The sequence below is a fragment of the Leptonychotes weddellii genome, chromosome X (assembly GCF_054177405.1).
Source record: "Leptonychotes weddellii isolate Sample4059 chromosome X, ASM5417740v2, whole genome shotgun sequence".
NCBI lineage: Eukaryota > Metazoa > Chordata > Mammalia > Carnivora > Phocidae > Leptonychotes > Leptonychotes weddellii.
In genome coordinates, this window is record NC_138385.1 from 89,159,304 (window position 1) to 89,175,015 (window position 15,712).

Below are 15,712 nucleotides of genomic sequence, written 5' to 3' on the forward strand. Positions count from 1 at the left end.
ACAGAGCCCGACACGGGGCTCCATCCCAGGACCCTGAGATCATGACCTGAGCTGCAACCAAGAGTTGGACACCTAACCGACTGAGCTACCTTCATGGTTGATTCCTACCCTGCTCCAATTCCTGCCATAGGACCTGCTTTCTGGGGAATCTTAGTAATTTGAATCTTGGCCAAATAGGTTGAAAAGAGATGCAGGAGTTATTTCAAGGAGAGAACCAATGAAAATTAATGTCAGACAAGTACAAACTTCTGTTTTAAGTTTGTGTTTCTCATTGGCCATTTTGACTAATAATGCAAGACCTGAGTGATCCTTTCTATTCCAGAGAGGAAGGTTGGTGGTAGGTGTTTTGCCTTTGGTTTGGGTACCTGTAGGTTTAAATCCCAGCTCTGCTGCTTATTAGCCATGTGACTGTGGGTAAATTACTTACCTTCTCTGAGCTTCTGTTTTCTCAAGTGTAACATGGACGCAGAAATAGTACCATGTTATATTTGGTAAGGATGAATGAAAAAACAACCCAACCGTTTTAATTACTTGGTACAATTGCCTGTCACACAATGACCACTAATCACATGTTGGCAATGTTAATTTATTATCATTACTATGGACGTGGTCCCAAATCTTTTCTGGGATTGACGTTCAGATCTATCTTTTGAGCGCCTGTTACATCTCTCCCCTTACGTGTGCTCTTGCTACCTCAAATCCAGTGTGTTACAAACTGAGTACATTAGCTTCTTTTCCAGTCCTGATCCTCCTCCATTTTCCCCTTTGCCTACACAGCCTTTTGCCAAGTCTTGCAAATTCATCACCCATAACAACTCACCAGAGTCCTTTCTTGTCACACAAGAAGCAGTAAGGCCTTGAATGAAACACAGGGGCCTAGTTAGCGAGTCTGCCTGCCTCTAGTCTGTTGTCTCTCTGTTAACTGTACAGATTTTTACCAGTTAGACATTCCAGAGCTGACCTTAAATCACATTGCTTTCCTTCTCAAAAACCTTCTGTGACCATTGTCTGTGCATTAAAGCCTAAACTCTTTTGACTAGTTGGGATCCAGGGTGCTCCATAAACTAGCTCCCACCTACCTTTCCAACTGTATTCCTGCCAACTTACCATTTCCTAGAGCTTGCTGCTGGACATTCTGAACATTCCAGGAGTAGAGAGTTGTTCATTTTTGCATGCTTGACACTATTAGGTGTTCATTATAATAAACCATAATTTAAACAGTGAGTTGGATGAGTATCATTGCTTATGCTTTTTTCTTTGCCTGAAATGCTTATGCTCTGGCTGCACATATCCACATTCCACCTGCGCTTCCGGATCCCCTCATGCTCGGATGCTTCCCTTGTCCTTCTAGCTCACAGCCCCTGTTCCTTCCCCATGACTCATTCCTCAGTACCCTTGCTCTGATCCTTTCTCCTGGCACCTGCGAATCTCTTCTCCACCAAGCGGCGTATGAACACATCTTTTTGTCTTCTACCAGGCTATGCATGTCTTAACAACAGCATCTGGGTATGAGTCGCTTAGCCCACTTCCGGACATCCATTCATTTCTCATTCACTTAGCCCTTGTTCCTTGAGTGTCTGTTCTGTGCTAGGCATACAGCAGTGAGCTACACGAAGTTTCATTCTCTTAGAGCTTACATTCTAGTAGTGCTCAGTCATTTTCTGCCTTAATTCATCCACCAGCAATTACCTGCTATCTGTCGGTCTTTGTGCTAAGTGCTAGGGATGCAAATGTGAGCAAAAACGGTCTTTGTCCTCAATAGGGAGTCAGTCACGTATATACATGACTGTGATATACACACAGTCCCCAACTTAGGGTGGTTTGACTTCTGATTTTCAGCTTCACGATGGTGTGAAAGAGCGTTCAGTAGAAACTGTACCTTGAAGTTTAAATTTTGATCTCTTCCCGGGCGAGTGATATGCAGCACGCCAGCGGCCGCGGCCCCCAGGCAGCCACATGATTGTGAGGGTAGCTGACTCATAGCTTGCAACCCGCCTGTCCCCATTCAGCCATTCTTAAAGAACTGTATTCAGTCAATTACCTGAGGTACTCAGTGCTTTGTTATAAAATAGGCTTTGTGTTGGATGGTTTTGCCCAACTGTAGGCTAATGTCAATGTTCTTGAGCACGTGTATGGTAGGCTAGGCTAAGCTGTGATGTTCTCCAGGTTCCGTGTATTAAACACATTTCAACTTAATGATATTTTCAGTTTATGATGGGTGTGTTGGCGTGTAATCTCATGGTCAGTCAAAGGAGGTCTGTAGTATTTAAGCATCGTGCAGCATTTCTCCACAGGGACACTGTCAGCATTGCATGTAGGAAGATTCTTAGTGATGCAGGACAGTCCCCTGCGTTGTGAGGTGTCTAGGTTCCCTCTGCCCCCCTAGCGACGTCCCTCAAGTCATGTGGCAACCAAAACCTCTTTGACACATACCCAAATGCTCCCAATAGGAGTGCTATCCATCTCTGTTATATTGAGAGCCACTTTTAGGGGAGGATTTCATTCCCATTCTCATGGCAAACCAAGGAGGGAATGATGGCCTCTGCCTGGGGAGGAGGGACAGGGCAGGGGTGGGGAGGAGTGTCCTGTGGAGGGCGGCTGTGAGGAAGGCATCAGGCACGGGCCTGGACAGGACGAGTGCACTTCCAGGACCTCCAAGTTGTCAGCTAGGGCAAAAGGTGCAGGTGTGAGGGGGCTGTTCAGTGAACGACCAGAGGGGAATCTGGGCTGTGTTGTGGAAGGCTTTATGTGTAGTGCCTGCAGGCTTAGAGCAGATGCGGGAAGAAGGTTGAGGGGGAGGGTGATAGGGGCCTGAATGGGCAGCAGGGAGGAGGATGAGGGGTGAGGTCTGTGGACGAGCGAGCCTAGTGTACCCCCAGCTGATGACGGGACTTCACGGTATAACTTCCCTGGAAGTACAGACTCCTAGAGGATAAGAAATACCTTAAAACCTCAAAGCCTTGCGCAATTGTAAATATGTCCCTCAACCCACAGGATTATCATGATCCTCGCCTCGTCGCTGGCACACTGAAAACACTAATGTCTGTGAGACCAGTGGGCCATTCAGCTGGCTCTGTGTGCCGTCATGAGGACCGGCAGGCGTGAAGAACGCTGGGGTGCTGCGTGCTGCTGGACAGTTCAATGATGCTGATGCAGAGGGTCCCTCTGTGACCCTTGCCCTTGAGTCTCAGTCATGCGCGGTTCCAAAGCCCGTCGGTCGTGGCCATCCCAGCCCTTCTCACCTGGATGCTGTTTGAATTTTAGGAAGTCTCTCTCCTCTCCCACACCACAGGCTCCTTGGTCACGCTGCCGTTCACCCAGAGCTTAGTTCTGCAGATGGTGGTTAATGAATGCACTTTTCTTTTTCTAATTGCAGCCTTTCTCAAAGCATGCATGCTAGCTGTTAGAATTGTAGTAGGTCTTCCCAGTAAATGCATTTCTTACATCTGTATTTTCTTTCCATTGTTCTTTAGTTACATGGCAATGAATTTTGTCCTGTTTTGGATGCAACATTTGTAATGGTGGCTCGTGATTCTGAAAATAAAGGGTAACTGCTCTTTTTTCCTAATTGTTTATTTTGAAAATTTCAAAGAGACCTAAAACTAGAGAGACTATAAAGAATTTCCATATACCCATCAGACTTAGAATTTTTAACATTTTTTATTGCCATATTTGCTTCATCTGTTTCTTCATACTATATTATTTTCTTTGTTATATTTTAAAGCAAATCCCAGACATAATGACCTTTCATCTCTGAATACTTTTGTGTAGACATCTCTTTAAAGATGAGGATATCTTCCTAAATAAATACATTACCATTAGCGTCCCTAACAAAAATAAGAGTAAGTTCGTAATATATTCTCATGGTCAATTTATATTCAGTTTTTCCCAGATATCATTTTAATGATCTGTTCGAGTCAGGATCCAAACAAAATTTACATACTACATTTGATTTTTATGTCCCTTAAGCCTGTTGTTTTATTAATAGCTTTATTGAGGTATAATTCACATACCATACAATTCACCTATTGAAAGTGTGTAATTCAGTGACTTTTAGTGTATTCACAGAATTGTATGATCTCTTAAGGCTTTTTAATCCAAAATAGTTGTGTGTCCTGCTGCCCCCTTAGTGTTTTATATCAATTTGTTGAAAGGCCAGATGGAGTCCTCTGTATGGTGTCCAACTTTCTGGATTTGTCTCATGGCTTCCTCATGGTATTTTTTTTACTTGTTTCTCTATCCCTAGTATTTTCTCTAAACTGAAGTTAGATCTAAAGCCTTGGTTAGATTCAGGTTCAGCTTACTTGATGAGAGCATCTTGTAGGTGATGAGATCTGTGTATCTCAAATTGTAATGTATCTCATGTTGTATCATATCAGGAGGTACAGATTGTCCCACTCATAGCGATGCCAAGATTGGTGCGTGGTGGTTCAGTAGTGACTAAACTGGTCTTTTCATTATAGGGTTCACTTGATCCTCTTATGATCAGCAATAATCTGCAGGCTCTAGTAGGGTGCAGGGTGTACCCCGAGTATACTTTGTCACCCTGTGAATAGCTAGCTCCCTATCAGTCTTTCTCCAGTGCTTTGAACGCCATTGCTAATCATTGCTTTAATCATTAAGGGATGTAAACGATTCTTAAATCCTGTCTTGTCTTCTGTATTTACTACCTGGAGTTCTAGAAAGAAGAGCTTTCCTTTATTAGCTAGGGCAATTTGGTTTGTAAAGGAAAGTGAGGATTGTTTCATTCTTGCCCTTTATTTACACATTTTCCTAATAATGAGTTGCTTGACTAGCTAGTGATGACATGGTTTGTCTACTTTTTGGCTTTTTTAAAAGTGTCATTGTGAATTCATGGATTTTAATGGTATGTATTTCAGTAAATTGCAGCCCTTGTTCTTCCTGGTGCTCAGAGTGTACCATCTTTGGGCGGTGGGAGCCCCTTTAAGCTTGCTCCTGTGAAAGCTCTTTTGATATTTCCCTGCTAGTCTTCCTGTTCTCTGGTACAGTGGGATATCTTGGGCTCATCTTATAGATTTCCCGCCTCAGGCCTGGAATCAGCCATTTCTCCACAGAGCCCTGGGGTTCCCCTTAGCGAGCACTGGTGTTTAGAGACCAGAATCCGGGCACCAGAACTGTACGTTGTTACTCGTTTGTCACTGTCTCTAAGCCTTTTCAGTGGACAGAGCTAGGATGTCTGTTAAAAAGCAACAAACACACACCCAGCCTCATGAGTTTATACCCTCAATTCCAAGTCAGATTGAACTTTACAGATTTTGACTGCTTTGGCTTTCTACTTTTTTCCTTTTAAGTTGTGTTTTTGGTTCCTAACCAGCAGTCACACCCAAGGCAACGAAACGGAGAAATCCTGTCAAACTGTTGGGGTGGTGCTGGGTGGGAGGGAATGGAACAGGATTGCTGTTGGTACAGGACAGTCTAGGGGCCTGTGGGGAGTCTAATTTGGCTTAGAAACTTGAAGGAGGAGTCTGCAATGAGAAGTCTCTCCTGCTTCATGGGGAGCTGATGCGGAAGAGCAAGTTAGGATCAAACCATCCTTTGGTGACTGATGTGAGCGTAGAATGCAGCCACCCACTCTTCACTCCTGCTGCCAGCCCAGCTGACCTGCTGCTGGCTGGCCTGGGGCTCCTTGCCAGCTCTGGAAAGGGCGGGATTTAAAGGTTCTCTCGCAGCTGATGCTTTTGAATTTTCCGAGCTGCCATTTCAGTATGTTTGTTTCTATCGTTTCCGTTTTGAAAACTTTGCCACCTATGGAGAGGTAGAATAATGCAGTGAGCACTCATAAAGGCTTCACCTACATTCACCGATTACCATTTTGCCTCCAGCCTTATTCTCTGGCCCTCTCTCTATAAGTACACACGTGGACGCTCTTTCCCTGAATCATTTGAAATAAGTTTTGAGACTACTTCACCCATAGATGGTTCAGCATGTACCTCCTGATAATAAGGTCATTCCACTACACAAACTCGATGCCTTTATTGTAGCCAAGAAATTTAAGTGATACTATCTAAGATACGATCCATATTCAAACTTTGCCACTTGTCCCTAGGATGTCTTTTATAGCCCTTTCCCCTGAGTCAGGATCTGATCAAGGATCATGTACTGCATGTAGTTAGCATGTGTTTTAAAAAGAGTCCCTCTGCCATTTTCTGTCTTTTAAGATGTTGACATTTTTTGAAGAGTCCAGGCCAGGTGTCCTGTAGAATGTTCTACGGCCTATTTTCACTGTTTCCTCGTTACCGTCATCAGGTGAAATTTTTTGGTGAGAGGCAGTATCCTTTTTATAAATGTGAACTTTCTAGTGTACAGACTGGTCCGTAATTGGAAAGCTCCCCAGTTGTTCCAGGGTTATTATGGGAAGCAGTCAGACAGCATTACCCAAGACCAGCAGCAAAGACTTTTGAAATGAGTGGGTAATTGTTCACCTTCCATATTTACTGGGGAATGACACCTCTTAAGCTGTAATCTTTTCTTTTCTTCTCTTTAGGCCGGCGTTTGTAAATCCACTCATCCCTGAAAGCCCAGAGGAAGAAGAGCTCTTTAGACAAGGAGAATGTATATTAATTTGTTTATAATGTAAAGATACAGTTTAAAAAGCCCATTACCTGTACTGCAGAGGAGGTTGTGGAAGAGTATGGATGGACTCCTCATGCCAGTCACGTGTCTTACTCATGCCAAGAATTTACTGAAATTAAAAATACCTTATTTTTTTTCCATTGGAGTCCATAGTTTGAACAGTTTTATCAGTTAGACAATATTCATTAAGTAAAATAATTTGCTTTCTCATTTTTTAATAAAATGGGAAATGGATCAGTAAAATAACAGCTGGTCAGGGCTGTAGGTCAGGATGGTCTTTACGTGTGGTCTTAAAGTGCTCCCACACTGAGCCAGTATAATTTCCATCTGGAGGCAGAGAATCGCCAGTCACCTTATGAAGCCTCAGCAGCCTTCTCTGGGATATATGTGGAATTTCCCGTGGCTTTTCAAAATCTAGAAATGCTGCCTTTGTAGGGTCCAAGGCAGCCCAGGTCAGGAACCCCAGTGCTGTTCGGTGACTCCCCCCCCACTAACTGTAGCTCCTTATTGTCCTGTGTTCCAGTGAACAAGGGGAGAAGGGTTTCCTTCAGTGCCAAGTCATTACTGAAAATGGCTCCCAGTGCTGAGGAAAGGAATACTATCCATGAGATGTTTCTTCACACGCTGGATCCGAAGTAAGTTAGCATGGTGAGATTGCAGGTTGCAAAAGCATTTACACCTCGGCCCTCTCCACAGTTACGCCTGCCTCAGCATACTGGGAGTTGTTTGCAGATATTTTACTTTTCGGCAGCAAAACCATGGCATTGACAGGGTTTACTCAATCTCCGTTTGTACAGGACTGTAAGTTTTCAAAGTCGAGTTTTGCCCCCCAATGCAGTGTGGATGGAGGATTCAAAACTGAAGAGCTTGGAAGTTTGCCACCCACAGGTATTGTCAGTTAATGAAAAATCTTTTAAATAGGATGACTTGCATTCGTGGTTCTCATGTAAAATCTGACACACCGTGAAACTGACCTCCGTTCTGTAGCACTGTGCATTCCTTCCTTCTGGCTTTGAGGGTGGCCATGAGCTTGTGTCTGTTAATCTTATTGTATGTCCAATAGGAGCGCAACATTTTCAATCGGATCTTTGGTGGTTTCCTGATGAGGAAAGCATATGAACTTGGATGGGCTACTGCTTGTAACTTTGGGTGAGTTAGATTGAAGGTGGTTTTAACTTCTGAGAAGCAATGTGTACTATCCCATTGAATTGAAGCACTTTGGACCAGTCTGTATGTGTTGGGGCATATGCTCTGTTATTAAATAAATATTTCCGTGATACCAGCTGCCTTTGATGTTACTTTTCAAAGGCTGTTGCTCTGCCTTTTTCAGTTCGTTAATGACCTGAGAAGGGGTGATGATCGGCAGGAGGGAAAAGGTAGAGGGGTGATCTGGTCTCAGGGGCATCACTTACCATTTCTCACTGGTAGGATTATTTCCCCCTTCCCTAGGCTTATTCTTTGATCATTTAAATTTTGCTTCAGCTGATTGTTAGGGGAGAAATAGAGATCATCTGCATTTTGTGCTTGACCCCAGTTCTGCCTTTTGTCTGTTAGTGGCTCCCGACCGTTTGTAGTCGCAGTGGATGATATCATGTTTCAGAAACCCGTAGATGTTGGATCGTTGCTGTTTCTTTCTTCGCAGGTAGGTGTGCGATGAGAGATGAAAGACAATTTTTTATCATTTGGGCCTAGAAGAGAAGTTTTTTTTTTCTAAAGCCACTGTTTCTCTTAAGACTGCCTCCCCCGCTTGCTAGTGCCCTTGACTAACTGTCATGTCTAAATCTCCTAGGTTTGCTTTACTCAGGACAATTACATTCAAGTCCGAGTACACAGTGAAGTGGCCTCTCTTGAGAGTAAAGAGCATATGACCACCAATGTCTTTCATTTCACATTCATGTCGGAAAAAGAAGTGCCCTTGGTTTTCCCCAGAACGTACGGAGGTGAGCAGCAATGTCTGCTTGTCCCTAATGAACGGAAGAACTTTCAAAGCTACTTTTCTTCTTTTCAATTGTTGTAGGAAGTGTGCCGATGCCTATTAGTACAAGAGCGGGTCTTTAGAAGATTGTGCTTTTCAGGGGCAGTAGCCCTGCAGGCCCAGATGCCTCCTGGCCTGCAGGCGCCTGTCACTGCCCTGCCCGACCTGCCTGTTGTCGGAGGGGTTGGGGCCAACTGCAAGCAGCCACTGGTGGTCAGACTGGCCTGGCCCGAGGAGAGGGGCGAGAGTCAAGGCCCACTCCCCCAGGAGCCTTGCACGGCCCCGGCCCCGGCCCCACAGGGCACGCCCAGTGCGTTTTGCACGCTCCTTGCTGTCCTTGTGTTCCCAAGTAGTCTTGTGTTCGTATGATGATTTTGTAAGGTTGCACGGGTTTCTTCACGGTTCTCTCTTCTGTGTTTCAGAGTCCATGTTGTATTTAGATGGGAAGCGGCATTTCAGTTCCATGAGCGTACCGGTGAACTTGAGAAAGGACTAGGAGCCCTAGGAAAACCATGCTGTTGAAGAGCAACTCTCCACACTGACCTAGAACCTGAGGGAGGCCTGATCACGTGCCCTGGCTTTAGTGTTTATTCTTGTCCTCCAGAGAGAAGAATGTGTTCAGCCTTTAGGATGATCAGAAAAGCAGACCAAGAGGGTAGCTGGGTGGGGCAGAGGGAGGAGGAGTTATTAAACAATAAATACTCTCAAGACAATTTAAATTGTGACCCTACCGTGTTGCCTCCTGTGTGGTCGAGAAATGGGGGCAGAAGGCCTTGGTACGCAGTTGGAAACAGTTCTTTTCTTACACTTCTCCCAAACTGTCCGGATGTGTGCTTTCCTGCCAAGGTGTTTGGAGGGCGCTCCTTAAACCTCACTTTGGCGGCAGTTCCCCTGTGCTAAGCCCATCAACCCGACATGATTCCTCTGTGTTTTGCCTCCCTCTGCTTCCCAGCTTTTTTTTTTTTTTTAAGATTTTATTTATTTATTTGACACACAGAGAGAGACAGAGAAAGAGCACAAGCAGGGGGAGTGGCAGAGGGAGAAGCGGGCTTCCCGCTGAGCAGGGAGCCTGATGCGGGGCTTGATCCTAAGACCCCGGGATCATGACCTGAGCCGATGGCAGACGCTTAACCAACTGAGCCATCCAGCTGCTCCTGTTGCCCAGCTTTTGTTGTTAGCAGAGGGAAGATGAAAAGTCAGGGTGAAGGGATCCAACAAAAGGTAAGGCATTTGGAAGGATTTGTGGGAAGCTTTAGATCTAAAGCCATACTAAGAGGAGGTGTTCAGAGATGATCCCGATAAGGACACACAGGAGCCAAGTGTTCATTCTTTTGTTCGCCGGACAGCTCTTCAGCACACTCAGCTAGGGGCTGGCCAGGATATATCTGATCCAAAAATAGGAACAGTGATCATAGCAGCTGCGGATGCTTACTGAACACAGTCCTAAGCACTTGACATGTACACTAGAGGTAGGTTCCGAAACCCCCTCAGGTTAGTCCACTCAGGATACGGAAGCACAGAGAGGTTAAGTAACTTGCTTACGGTCCCACAGCTGGTAAGTGGTGGTGCTAGCACTCAGAGCCAGGTGGTGGGCACCCTTACCAGAACACTGTACTGCTTCTTGGGAATCTAGCAAGGGAGGCTGTGTCCGGTATCACAGGGTCACCTAGGAACCCAAAGGGAGGTATTCCCATGAGTCTTGCTGAGACAGTGTCTTCCTTGATGGGATGGGAGGGTGGTTGAGTCCGCAAGAGACAAAACCCAGGCTGTACAGAAGAAGAATCATCCCAGAGCAGGTGCTCCTGGGAAGGAAGCGATCCTTAGTCTTGGTTCTAGATCAGTGATCGCAAACTTGGTTCTGCCACAGAATTAGCTGGAGAGCTTTCTTTTAAGAAACAAATTTCATATTGGGGCGCCTGGGTGGCTCAATTGGTTGAACATCTCAGCTCTTCTTTTCAGTCCGGGTCGTGATCTCAGGGTTGTGAGATCGAGCCCCGTGTCAGGCTCTGTGCTCAGCGGGGAGTCTGCTTGAGATTCTCTCTCTCCCTCTGCCTCGGCCCCTGCTTTCACTCTCTCTCTCTCTCAAATAAATAAATAAATCTTTAAAAAATGTTCACATTATTATAATATTTCCTGGAGTCACAGTGAATATGAGCAGGCACTTCTGGCATAGTCAGGGGAACAGACCCAGGTCCCCAGGAGGCGTGCTGTTGTCTCTCGGAGAACAGTCCGTGCTACACTGCCGTAGCTTGCTCGCTCTGCTTTTTGTTTCCCTGCGCTGCCTGTGCTACCGTCCTGAGCTGCTCTGGGCTCTTCGGTACAGCATTTTGCATATTCACCTGTGACTCGGTGACCCTGGGAGTTGTGCGAATGTGGTAAGTGCAGGGCAGTTAAGAGACCTCCTGTATGCTGTTGTATAGATTATACATTTGAGCATTTATTGCTCTATTCACTGAAGGTCTTTCTAGAACTTTTCTTGCTATTCTAAGCAGCGTTACACTAAATATTCGAAATAGCTGAAATACATAACCTTGAAGTGCCTTCCTTAGGAAAATTGTAGAGAGGTGATGTCTGGTTCCAAATAGTATGCACATGTTGAAGCCTTTGAATATCCATTTCACATAACCTTCCAGAACAGGTGGACACCTTCATTTACTCATCAATTTCCCTAAAATTTGCCAAATTTTATCCTTTTTAAACTAAATCTTTGTCATTTTGATAGGTGAAAAATGACATTCGTTAATGGCCTTTCTTTGAATTCTGCTGAGATTGAACTTTAAAAAATTGCTTATTATCTTTTTAAATTACTAGTTCAAGTAATTTTATATATCAGAATCTTAACTCAAAATCTGTTACCTGCCAATATGGGTTTTCATATGATAAGAACAATTCTCAGAGCTAGAATAAACAATTCTAAAATTTGTATGGAACCAGAAAAGGCGCCAAATAGCCAAAGCAATCTTGAAAAAGAAAAGCAAAGCTGGAGGCATCACAATTCCAGACTTTAAGTTATATTACAAAGCTGTAGTCATCAAAACAGTACGGTACTGGCACAAAAATAGACAGATCAGTGGAACAGAATAGAAAACCCAGAAATGAACCCACAACTCTATGGTCAATTAATCTTTGACAAAGAGGGAAGGATATCCAGTGGGAAAAAGACAGTCTCTTCAACAAATGGTGCTGGGAAAATTGGACAGCCACATGCAGAAGAATGAAACTGGACCACTTTCTTACACCATACACAAAAATAGACTCAAAATGGATGAGACCTAAGTGTGAGACAGGACTCCATCAGAATCCTAGAAGAGAACACAGGCAGCAACCTCTTTGACCCTTGGCCATAACAACTTCTTACTAAACATGTCTCCTGAGGCAAGGGAAACAAAAGCAAAAACTATTGGGACTTCAAGATAAAAAGCTGCACAGTGAAGGAAACAGTCAACGAAACTAAAAGGCAGCCTACGGAATGGGAGAAGATATTTGCAAATGACATATCTGGTAAAGGGTTAGTATCCAAAATATATGAAGAACTTACACAACTCAACACCCAAAAAACAAATAATCCAGTTAAAAAATGGGTGGAAGACACGAGCAGACATTTTTCCAAAGAAGCCATCCAGATGGCCAATAGGCACATGAAAATAAAAAGAGATTTTCATTTTTAATACAGGACTTTAAGAAGATAAGATGAAGCAAACTACAAAGGGCATACAGGAGGCTCTAGATATTTAGTGTTTTGTCCCTCTTTAAAGAATAGTGAGTTTTGGGCACCTGGGTGGCTCGGTTGAGTGACTGCCTTCGGTTCAGGTCATGATCCTGGAGTCCCTGGATCGAGTCCCGCATTGGCCTCCCTGCTCAGCGGGGAGTCTGCTTCTTCCTCTGACCCTCCCCCCTCTCATGCTCTGTCTCTCTCGCTCTCACTCTCTCTCTCAAATAAATAAAATCTTAAAAAAATAGCGAGTTTTTAAGTAGACCCAGCACTGTTATGTGTTTAGCATGGAATTTCCTAGTATGGGCTGGACATAGTTTTGTACTGAATTGTCCATGCTGAGATACCCCAAATTTACTTATTACCATGTTCTTTGCTTTTGCTTAGGTATTTCTTCAGTGGGCAGTCTCTGAGGATGGTGTCTTTAACACTGGTTTTTTGGAAGACTTCATGCTTAGTATGCTTTGCACTGTGTTGTGTGTACCCATGTGATGCTGTGGATCCACTTCTTGTGGAATCTGAACACTCCGCATGTTCCCTTTGCTCCCTGCGTTTTCTGTGATATGATCTGCTTTCTCTCATCTCTTTGAATAGGGCCAGGAGCTTGACTGCTGAAGAACTGGAGTCTTCCCCACACTGTCACCCCAGGGAGTCCAACATTTTATTTTTCTTTTTGTAAGTTTGTGCAGAGAAAGAACTTTTATCTTTCTAAAGACATGGTTTGTTTGTTTGTTTTTTTGAGAGAGAGAGAGAGAGCATGCACAAGAGTGCGGGCGGGGGCGGGGAGGCAGAGGGGGAGAGAGAGACTCTTAAGCTGGGCATGGAGCCCAATGCAGGTCTTGATCCCATGACCCTGACATCATGACCTGAGCTGAAATCAAGAGTTGGATGCTTAATGGACTGAGCCACCCAGGTGCCCCCTAAAGGCATATTTGATTCCGTGGGATGGTGGGCCCACCCGGAAGGTTCTTTTCCACGTGGCGCTGGCTGTGGTCACTTAGGCAGCTGTGTGCAGCTGGGAGCATGTGTGGGACTGGAACATCTTGCACCTCAGCTGGGGTGGCTGAAATTGCTGGGGGCTGACCAGGCCTGTAACAGGCGGGTTGGATTTTTTAAATGGTGGCTTGAGGGCTCCAAGAGCAGCCAGCCAGATTTTCAGATGCTAACTATGCCGTCTTCCTGCCTCTCAAAGCCATTTCAGTGGAGGGAATGATCAGTGGTGTCATGGGAGTTGACAAAGATGAGCACGGGGTAAAGGCCAACAGTGGGATGATTGAGAGGTCGCTGGTAAGAAAAGTTTCAAAATGTGAGCTGGGTGGGAAAGGGCTGAGTCATTCCAAGTGTTCTGCTCTCTTTCCTGGGTGAATTCCTCGGATGCTAGTGCTAATGAGATACTCTTATTTTTTTAAAGATTTTATTTATTTATTTGAGAGATAGAGCACAAGTAGGGGGAGCAGCAGAGGGAGAAGGAGAAGCAGACTCCGCAGAGCAAGGAGCCCGATGTGGGGCTCAATCTTGGGACCCTGAGATCATGGCCTGAGCCGAAGGCAGCCGCTTAACTGACTGAGCCACCCAGGAGCCCAATGAGATACTCTTTTAAAAACATTTTATCAACAAGTCCTATTGGGAAACACTACATCAATTACCCCTCCTCTGGTAGTTTTTAATGCATATTAGGTTACAAAAGACACTTTGAAAAGTAGGCCCATAAGAACACCTGTTTAAACTTTATTTAATCAGCTTTCATGAAACTCATTTGACCATGGACCTTTTTTCTTATTAAAACCTTTTAACAGGGGTGCCTGGGTGGCTCAGTCGGTTAAGCATCTGTTTTTGGCTCAGGTCATGGTCCCAGGGCAGAGAGCCTGCTTCTCCCTCTGCCCCTCCCCCTGCTTGTGCTCACTCGCTCTCTCTCTCTCTTTCTCTCTCTCAAATAAATAAATAAAATCTTAAAAAATAGCTTTTAACAAATTGCACACACACGAAGAGTTTTTATAACTTACAAAGTCGGGGTCCTGCTCTCTATTCTATTTTGTACTGTGAAAAAGCAGTGTGGTATGTTGTCCAAAGAGTAAATCTTTATGCCCTCTTTTGCTAGGAAGAATCAAATATTAGTGTTATGTTTCTGAAAACCAAATGTAGGATCTCATAGTAGATCTGAGTGACATTTCCAGCTTTCAGCTGTTGGCAGTCTTGCTTTTAATGGGAGTGTAATTGCTTGTTGTTACTGCTGATGTGGTAGAAAATGTTAACTTGTAGGAACATGTGTTTAACTTTACAGCAAATTCTGAACAATAGCCTTGTAGCATTGTACCTCCTTACAGATGGGAAGAGGGAAGCAAAAGGAAGTGCCAGAGGGGGACGGTGAAGGTTAGTTTACATTTGCCTCCATTTTAATACCAACAATCCAAGTTTGTTACCAATTTCTGTTTCTGGGCCAGAGTCTCAAGCTCAAATTCAAGGTTTTATGCTTAACATGAAAACATTTGGGAGTAATTAGGCATTCTTTATTTGGTTACAGAACCCCATGGCAACTTGTATGTTGGCAAAGTGCTGCAAAAAATTGGTGATAAGATGTAATCATCATAAAATAAGAATTTTTATATATGGCTAGCATTGGAGTCCTGCTATGGGTTAGGCACTGTACTAAGGACATTCAAGTGTAGTTTCTCCATGAATCCCTACAGTCACCTTTTGAGGTCACTGTCATTGTTACCCACATTCTGCAGATGAAAGTGACTTCCCAAAGCCCTCCTGTAACTGGTCTAGAGTCCTGCCCTTTTACACATTTCATACAGCTGTTATGATAAAGGTTTAAGTACTGATTCTATATTTATGTATCTGTATTATATATAACATATAATAATATATATATAAATATATAATCTCAGGATACAGTCAGGTCTCCAGCCATGAGAGATGAGGATTGCTGAAATATTTTTGGCATTTAATTCCCTTATAAATTTTTACTACATTTGTGATTGATTCTCTAAATGGACTTGTGAATCCCCCCCCCCGCCGGCAATAAATAATGAATTACTGTAAAATAGGTAACAGGAAAGAGGAATTAAAAATAAGGATTTAGCAAGTTCAAAATGGATTTAAGGGCCTTGACTCATCACATTGCTTCCAGATGAAACTGTTGTCATAAAATTATTTTGATCCAAGGGGATCAATCTGAGGGGCATTTGGAGGTCCCTACATCCATTGCATGGGTTTCGGAAGGCAGTGTGATGTGATGTGGGTAAAGCAGTGTTGGCCTGAATGTCCGTTCCCGTGAGCTCTTGCCTATAGGTCTGCAACTGGTTTTTTCTGGGAGCGGGCTAGGGGATTCACGTCTTTGAGTTCTATTTCCTACTCTGTAAAAGGAGGGGTGCTCTCCTCATTCCACGGTCCCCTGATTTAGGCCTCTATTGTTTCACATGATTCAG

At 44.2% G+C, this 15,712-nt stretch overlaps 1 protein-coding gene across 6 annotated transcripts in view; it reads left to right on the forward strand.

The window, feature by feature from the left end:
* ACOT9 (acyl-CoA thioesterase 9) overlaps positions 1-9,294 on the forward strand; it is a 25,784-nt gene extending 16,490 nt beyond the window's left edge. For 5 of the 6 annotated variants that reach the window (XM_031023504.2, XM_081809044.1, XM_081809045.1 and 2 more), the window contains 8 exons: positions 3,474-3,547; positions 6,506-6,573; positions 7,118-7,229; positions 7,392-7,482; positions 7,658-7,743; positions 8,149-8,236; positions 8,384-8,534; positions 8,992-9,294. In XM_031023504.2, coding sequence (XP_030879364.2) covers positions 3,474-3,547; positions 6,506-6,573; positions 7,118-7,229; positions 7,392-7,482; positions 7,658-7,743; positions 8,149-8,236; positions 8,384-8,534; positions 8,992-9,065 — 744 coding nt within the window. In that variant the 3' untranslated portion in view covers positions 9,066-9,294. The remainder of the gene's footprint in view (positions 1-3,473; positions 3,548-6,505; positions 6,574-7,117; positions 7,230-7,391; positions 7,483-7,657; positions 7,744-8,148; positions 8,237-8,383; positions 8,535-8,991) is intronic. The other variant, XM_081809046.1, reaches the window with a different exon arrangement.
* The last annotated feature ends 6,418 nt before the right edge of the window (positions 9,295-15,712 follow it).